Genomic DNA, 7,658 nt, shown 5'->3' with positions numbered 1-7,658 from the left:
TTCCTATTATGGTATTGGGAGCAAGGAAATACTGCCTCTCCCATCACTACTAACACCCCTTTCCCTTGGTGTGGAGGGGTCATCTTCCTGGTTACTGGAACCAAAGCCACTGGGGTATGCAACGGCCCTGCCATGAGCTCATGGCATCAGAGGGAGAATGGGGGCCTTCTTGGAGAGTGGATTCCAGAACTGGGAGAGGTGGTGGATGTTGTGGGTGGAGCTGAGGGTAGGCCTCATTTCTGGGTGCTGGAGTGACTGGTATTTTGTCTGTGTATTTTGACTGGTTGGTGTGTTACATGTCCCCAACCCCCACAGCCTGAGAGTCTGTTACAGGCCTAGCTAGGTCCCCTGCCTCTTTAGCTCAAGCGGTAGCAGTTTATGCTTCAAACTGTGGAGGCCCTGATTTAATCCCTGCTGGGTCAGCCTCATGTATGCCCATGTGTTCAGGTACCAGTGGCTTGGGGAGGAGGTTCAGAGAGAGGGTCATGTGGGGCTGGAAGGGGTTGGGACTGGGATTGTGGCAGGGACTGTGCATGGTTCTGTTTAGTTAGAGCCTGAGCTATGGCAGACAGAGAGGATTAGTCTGAGGCTTGGAGTGCCCCTAGTCTTTCCACTGGAACCTCTGGGTGCTGCCACAACACAAACAGCTACTGCTATGGGGCTGAAGCTTTCCTAGGTACAGCCATTTTAGTCTGGTTTCAGAGTAGCAGCAGTGTTAGTCTGTATTCGCAAAAAGAAAAGGAGGACTTGTGGCACCTTAGAGACTAACAAATTTACTTGAGCATAAGCTTTCGTGAGCTACAGCTCACTTCATGGGATCCATTTTAGTCTGTGGAAGTGAAGTTGGCTGAAGACTACCATGTTATTCGTGGCCAGGCATTGATGATACGCGATGCTGCCATCTGAGTTTCTGGGACAGAACCTGTTCTGGATGCTGCCATCTTGGTTACTGGAACGGAAGCTGCCCAAGCGGCCGCCATTTTAGATCGTGTAATAGAAGCTACCTAAGGAGTCGCCACCTTGGATTCTGGATTGGAAGCTACCCAAGGAGCTGCCATATTGAGTGCTGGAATGGAAGATGCTTGAAGTGCAGCTTGCAGGGTAGGAATACATACATGCATGCGCGCGTGCGCACCCATCCTCCGTGCCGTGTCATGTTGGTTCCCTGAAGTGATAGGACCCTGGGCGCCGCCATGTTGGCTCTGGGCGCTGAAGCCGGCCTGGGCGCCGCCACGTTCCCCTGTGTTTGGCAGGCTAGAGGTTGCGCATGGCTGGGGCAGAGGGCGCGCGGTCGGGCCGGGGCCAACAGAATGGGGATGGAAGTGGGGGGAAGCGGCCCCGGCTGGCGGCGGAGCCGGACCGGGGAAACCGGGTGACCGTGGTGCTGGGGGCACAGTGGGGGGACGAGGGGAAGGGGAAGGTGGTGGATCTGCTGGCCGTGGATGCCGACCTGGTGTGCAGGTGCCAGGTGAGAACGGGGGGCTGCTCTGCGGTGCCGGGGGAGCCCGGGAAGGGACTCACCATCGGGGCGGGCTTAGGGTGGGGGTAGCTCCTGAGACCCCAACGCCCCGTCCTCCTGACCGCCCTGTCCCCGCAGGGGGGGAACAACGCGGGCCACACCGTGGTGGCGGGGCTGGTCGAGTACAATTTTCACCTGCTGCCCAGCGGGGTCTTGAACCGCCATGCCACCTCCTTCCTCGGTGAGTGACCCCGTGCACCCCAATATCCCCCTGCAGCCCCACCTTGACACCCCATCTCCTTCCACAGTGAGTGACCCCGTGCACCCCAATATCCCCCTGCATCTCCACCCTGACACCCCACCTCCTTCCTTAGTGGGTGACTCCAGTGTACCCCAATATCCTTCTGCATCCCTGCCCCCAACACCACCCCATGTACTCCAGTATCCTCCTGCCTCCCCACCTGCAGTGCTCAGCTGCCTTCTGAGCCACCATGTTACCTCCTTTATCAGTGAGAGCTGTCTCTACACCCCATATACCCCAGTATCCCAATATTCCGCACCTGGCACCCAGCAGGGGCCTGAACCTTATCTGTGGAAGACCTCCCTACACCCCATCTTCCCAATTGTCCTGCGGGGCCTGAACTGCCATGCCACCTCCTCATCGCTGCGTGACATCCTCCACTTGCATATACCCCATATCCCAGTACCCCCTGTATCCCCATCCTGACCCCCAACACCCCTCCAATAGTTGGCAGGCTCTTGACCTGCAATGCTGTCTCTGCACTCCACATCTCTACTAGGCCCTTTGCCCCTCACTCAGCCTCTTGCACTCTAGCCTGTGACCCTTCTGCTGGGTGTCTTTCCAGGGAATGGAGTGGTCATCCACCTGCCGGGACTCTTTGAAGAAGCTGAGAAGAACCTTGAGAAAGGGCCTGGTGAGTGACCGAACCCAGCCACCCTGCTGCCCCCTCCCTCGGAGAGAGGGTCTGGGGGGTGGGGGGCAGGACTCCTGGGTTCTGGGAGGGCAGTGGGGTCTTGTGAGTTAGAACGGGGGTGGGAGTCAGGACTCCTGGGTTCTTTTCTTTCCTTGGTTACATAAAGGCATGATAAATAAATCCCAGTTCCCACGCTTTGTAGCAGGGCTGTCAGCGGGCCCCATGCATGGGGATGGGAGGCTCAGGCCTGGCATGTAGAGTAGTCTAGGCTGCGGGGGTCCAAAGTGGGAGGCCTAAGGGTGATTCACGTTCCCACGGTGATGTGTTTTCCTTCCCCGCAGGTCTGGAGGGCTGGGAGTCCCGCATGGTGATCTCAGATAGAGCTCACATTGGTAAGTCCAGAGCAGCCAGCAGGGGACGCTGTCTGCATCCTCTGGGACCTCTCCTCCTACCCTTGGAATGTCTCCTATCAAGACCCAGGGGCACTGGGCCCATTGGGAGGGGATGACCAGGCAGGTGAACAGTGGAAGTGGGGGGTTGGGGGGTGAGTTGAGCGGGCTGTGTAAGCAGATGGGGAGGGGGCTGGTGGGGGCAGTGGTAGCAGAGGCTTTGGGGTGTCCCTCCTCTCACCTCATCTCCCATTCTCTCTCTCGCCACAGTATTCGATTTCCACCAGGCTGTGGATGGGATCCAGGAGCAGCAGCGGCAGCAGCAGGATGGCAAGAAGTGAGTGGGGGTTAACAGCTGGGTCCCCATTTGGGAGGGGCAGGAGGGATGGAGCTGGGTCTGGGCCTGGGGAGGATTGTGGCTGGGTCCCCTGGAGCAGGGCATTTCCTTAGGGGTTCCCCTTGGTCACCAATGGCAGTGGCTAGGCTGGGGTTGGGAGGAGGGAAGGCTGTTTCTGTGGGATTCCCATCCCTTGGTGACAGGGCAGCTCCTTTCCCTGCAGCCTGGGCCAGTGTGGGGAGCATCCAGTCTGGCTGCAGCCTGGCAGGTAGGAGGAGCTCCCACCACAACCCAGCTCTGACTCTGCTTCCCTGGCAGCCTGGGCACCACTAGGAAGGGCATCGGCCCCGCCTATGCCTGCAAGGCTTCCCGCACCAGCCTGCGCATCTGTGACCTCCTGGCCGACTTCCATGAGTTCTCCAGGAAGTGAGTTGCGGGGGGGGGGGGAGGGGGAATGGAAAGGAGGGGAGCAATCCTTTCAGGAAGATGCCCAGGGGCCCCCGGGGATCCATTCATGCCCTCCAGTCCTGGGGCCCTCCCAGGATGCCCTGCCCCTGCCCTGGGGATCTGTTCACAGATCACACCCCACATGGCAGTGCAGGGCTTGGGTGTCTGTGACCCCAGGCAGTGCAGCGGCGTTTAAGGGTGCGCTTGTGGGCTTACTAGTCCCTATCTCTCTCTCTCTCAGGTTCAAGGTGCTAGCCCAGCAGTACAAGGCCACGTACCCGGCTCTCACCATCGACACGGAGGCTGAGCTGCAACAGCTGAAGGTGGTTGAGGGCCCTAGTGATGCCCCCCAGCTGTGAACCACCCTCCCCTCTGCCCCAGAAATAACCCGTCCCCCACCTGGCTGAGAACCAACCTGCCCCTCAGAAACACCACCTTCTCCTCTGGGGATCCCCTACCTGCCTGAGAACCACCCAGGAATTCCTCCTTGCCTCCAGGGTTCCCGACCTGGGTGTGAACCAGCCTCCCAGGAACCGCCCTCCCCTTCCCCTGGAAATACACCCTGATCCACCACCTGACCGAAAACACCCAGTATCCTTGAGTAGCCCCAGAGACTGAGTGGTAGCACCTCACCCATCTGATCCCAGCATCTCTCCCCAGGTCTATGCTGAAAGGATCCGGCCCCTGGTGAAGGATGGTGTCTATTTCATGCACCAGGCCCTGCACGGGCCCCCCAAGAAGATCCTGGTGGAAGGAGCCAATGCTGCCCTGTTGGATATTGACTTCGGTAAGTGTGGCACACTGCCCTTATGCCCAGTGTATGGTGGGTGAGGCCCCCCCGCCTCTGTGCAGTCTCTAGGGAGTGCCAGGCCTGAGCTTAGCTTTTCCCAGGGCAGCCTCAAGGCTCCAAGTCTTGGGTTAACCATGAAAGCAGGGCTTAAATCCGAACCAATATTGGCAGAAGCTACTGCCGTACTTTCTCCGTGGCTTCCTGGAGCCTGTGTCTGTCTGACCCTGCGTGTGCTTTGCCTGGGGCTGCCAAGATCGCCCTCTCTCCTCACTATTCCTGCTCCTTTGTCCCTAACTCCAGCCCTGGTGCTTTCGCTGTTGTGCTTTGCTTCAGGTTTCCATGGTCTCTGCAGGGCCCTCCATTCATCTGGGCTGACTGCACTTAGCTCTGGATAAGCTATCTGGGCTGGAACCAATATGGTTGTGTGGCACCCAGCCATCCCTTCTCACCCTCCTCAGAGGAGGAATTAACCCTCACCCCCAGCAGGGAGCAACACAAAGTGAGTAGGGAAACTGAGTCACATACATTGTTAATAAAAATAGTACCAAAATTTCCACATTTTGCACTCCTCCCTGCTCCATGGGGCTCCGCACAGCAAAAGCAGTGGGAGCCAAAGAGAACATGTTCTGATTACTGCAGTGCAGGCTGGGAAGAAAGAGTCCTCATCACAACTGGAGTCTGGGGCTGGGATAGTGGTGTGTGGGCTAGGATAGTGGTGTGTTTGCTGCCACCCCCTGCTTAGCTCACTCTGGCCTCTCCTCTCTCCCCAGGGACATACCCGTTCGTGACATCCTCAAACTGCACAGTAGGGGGCGTCTGCACAGGCCTAGGTGTCCCACCTTGCCACATCGGGAAGGTGTACGGGGTGGTGAAGGCCTACACCACCCGGGTGGGCGTTGGAACCTTCCCCACTGAGCAGGACAACGTGAGTGTGCAGAGTGGGTCTGAATGACCAGTTGCGGAGTGAGGGGACATGTCCCCTGATGCTTATGGGTAGTCCCAGAGAGAGGGAAGTGGGATTCCATAGGATTCCCCCTGAAGGGACAGGGAGGACCCTTTGGGCCCCCCCCTGCGTCCCCCAGGGAGCAGGGAAGATCCTGGCCCTCTGGGGTCTCAGGAGTAACTGCCTGTCCCTTCCCCTTTGGCTCCACAGGAGATTGGGGAACTGCTGCAGTTACGGGGCCAAGAATTCGGCGTCACCACAGGCCGCAAACGCCGCTGCGGGTGGCTGGACCTGATGCTGGTGAGATACGCCCACATGGTCAACGGATTCAGCGCGTAAGGGCTACATCCCCTCCCCCACTGCACCCACCTCACAGCCTCAGTAACCCTCTCCACACCCACCCTGCCATCTCCTCCGCCATTACCCACAGCCTCACTAACTCCCCACCCACTCGCCAATCCTCCCCTCCCATTGTCCCTCCCTTCCTACAGTCTCGCTAACCGTTCTCACCTCATGCACCCACCCCCCCATCAGTCACTGCCTCCCACGCACTCTGGTCTCGCTCCTCCCCACCCCACCCCGGCATAACCTGCCCCCTGCTCTCCCTGCAGCCTGGCGCTCACCAAGCTGGATATCCTGGACACCTTCCCGGAGATTAAGGTGGGCGTGGAGTACCGGCTGGAGGGGAAACCCATTGCCTACTTCCCAGGTGAGCCAGTGGCTGGGTTACCCCATGAAGGGGAGGTATTGCCCTTTCTTCTGCCTTCCCCACAATGAGAGGGCAGGCCTTGTATCCTCTGAGCTTGGGGGTGGGAGAGGCTCCTGTAGGGGAGTGGTGCAGGGCTCCAGGGGGGAGGGACTGAGCCATCCCTGGGTGGGGACATTCTTAGGGAGTGCAGGGAGCAGAGCTGTCTGAGGAGTGGGGGGGATGGGGTGGCAGGACTGCCCTGGGAATGAGGTGGGGGAAGGGGCTTCCTGGGACAGGGGATAGGGGCTCCTTGGGTAGTAGGGGCTGAACCACCCTGGGGATAGGGGCTCCCTTGGGCCCTGCAGCAGCCAGTAAGCCTCTGTGCTCCCCGCAGCAAACCAGGAGCTGCTGAACAAGGTGTCAGTGGGCTATGAGACGCTGCCAGGCTGGCAGTGCAGCACAGAGCAGGCCCGCAGCTTTGCCGACTTGCCTCCGCAGGCCCAGAGCTATGTCCACTTCATCGAGCACTACCTCGGAGTGCCAGGTACGTCCACAGCCCTACTGAGCTGCCTGCTGGCCTGGCTCACAGCCGCAGCATCAGGGCCTGGGGATGGGCATGCTGGGTGCCTCCATCGGGATGCTGTGCAGTTCCCTGGAGAGGGGATGCCGTGGGACATGGGATCTGCCTCTCTCCTCCCACAGTGAAGTGGGTCAGTGTTGGGAAGTTCCACAAATCCTTCATCAAGGTTTCTGAAGCCTCCTCCTCCACCCAGGTTGTCACGTGGGGAAGGAAGTTGTTCTGTTGGGGGGTGGAGGAGATCAGCCTTGCATCTGTGTGGTGGGGAGGGGTAGGGGAATCTGCTCTGTGTGGGGGAGGGATCTGCCCCACAGGGCTGGGAGTTTCCAGTTCTCACCCCCATCTCTCCTCTCACAGTGAAGTGGGTTGGCGTCGGGAAGTTCCGCGAATCCATCATCAAGATTTTCTGAGCCTCCCTGGCTGGCCGTCAGTCGCAGGGGCTCTGTCCCAGGACACCCCCAACACACGGACCGTCAGCAAAGGATCACAGGGACCAAGGGGCTGGGAGCAGCCCCACACATGCCTCTCACTCTGCCATGCACCCCCCTGTGCTGTGGGGGGCTCCACCCCTCCTGGGAGAGAGTGAATTGTCCCCCATCCCCCCTGTGCTGCCCATGCTGGGGAGCCCTGGCCTGTGGTTTACAGGCCTCCTGCCACACTCTGCTCCCCCTTGCTGAAGGCTGGGCTATGCAGCTGCCCGCCCCCTCACTCCAGGACTGTGCCAGGCGGGCTGTGCTCACTCCACGAGCGGGGCCCCAGCCCAAATCCAGCTCCTGCTCCACCTGTCACTCCTGCCCCCCATGGGGACAAAGATCTCCCTGCCCTTCCCCACTGGGAACTCCTGTCTCCTCTCCCGCCATGCCTGTATCTCCCTGCTCTGCCCCCCACTGTGGGAAGTCTCACAGCTGCTTTTTCACTGTATAGAAATAGCTATAAAGAGCCATGATTTATTTTCACCATGAGCCCAGTGCTGTGTCGGGGGGAGTGCGATAGGACGGGGGTGGGCACTGTCTGACACTGTCAGGTGAGGGGGCCATGCATGTCCCAGCACTGGGATGGGCTGGTGGGGAGTGGAGGGGTGCCAGGTGCTGTT

General features: G+C 59.5%; 1 protein-coding gene across 3 annotated transcripts; it reads left to right on the top strand.

Annotated features, from left to right (window-relative positions):
- The first annotated feature begins 1,194 nt into the window (after positions 1–1,194).
- On the top strand, positions 1,195–7,521 carry LOC140914416 (adenylosuccinate synthetase isozyme 2-like). 3 transcript variants are annotated; one of them, XM_073352134.1, is made up of 13 exons: positions 1,197–1,468; positions 1,598–1,700; positions 2,326–2,394; positions 2,736–2,786; positions 3,054–3,120; positions 3,439–3,546; positions 3,809–3,890; positions 4,228–4,354; positions 5,128–5,282; positions 5,511–5,635; positions 5,912–6,009; positions 6,383–6,532; positions 6,923–7,521. In XM_073352134.1, the coding sequence occupies exons 1-13, from the start codon at positions 1,268–1,270 to the stop codon at positions 6,973–6,975; spliced, it is 1,389 nt and encodes a 462-aa protein (XP_073208235.1). In that variant the 5' UTR covers positions 1,197–1,267; the 3' UTR covers positions 6,976–7,521. The 3 variants fall into 3 exon arrangements, with proteins under 3 accessions (XP_073208237.1, XP_073208236.1, XP_073208235.1); XM_073352136.1 differs by lacking the exon at positions 6,383–6,532 and having other exon boundaries at positions 1,195–1,468; XM_073352135.1 differs by lacking the exon at positions 3,439–3,546 and having other exon boundaries at positions 1,196–1,468.
- Positions 7,522–7,658: the final 137 nt, after the last annotated feature.

This window comes from Lepidochelys kempii, chromosome 7 (assembly GCF_965140265.1).
Source record: "Lepidochelys kempii isolate rLepKem1 chromosome 7, rLepKem1.hap2, whole genome shotgun sequence".
In the NCBI taxonomy this organism is placed as follows: domain Eukaryota; kingdom Metazoa; phylum Chordata; order Testudines; family Cheloniidae; genus Lepidochelys; species Lepidochelys kempii.
Note: the sequence above shows the minus strand (reverse complement) of the source record. Positions and strands in the feature narration are given on the sequence as shown.

Bases quoted from the DNA above. Each gene is read 5' to 3' on its own strand.
- LOC140914416 (XM_073352134.1), top strand. From the start codon at position 1,268: ATGGCTGGGGCAGAGGGCGCGCGGTCGGGCCGGGGCCAACAGAATGGG. The intron at 2,395-2,735 runs GTGAGTGACCGA...CCTTCCCCGCAG, and splicing joins GAACCTTGAGAAAGGGCCTG to GTCTGGAGGGCTGGGAGTCC. The intron at 3,547-3,808 runs GTGAGTTGCGGG...TCTCTCTCTCAG, and splicing joins TTCCATGAGTTCTCCAGGAA to GTTCAAGGTGCTAGCCCAGC.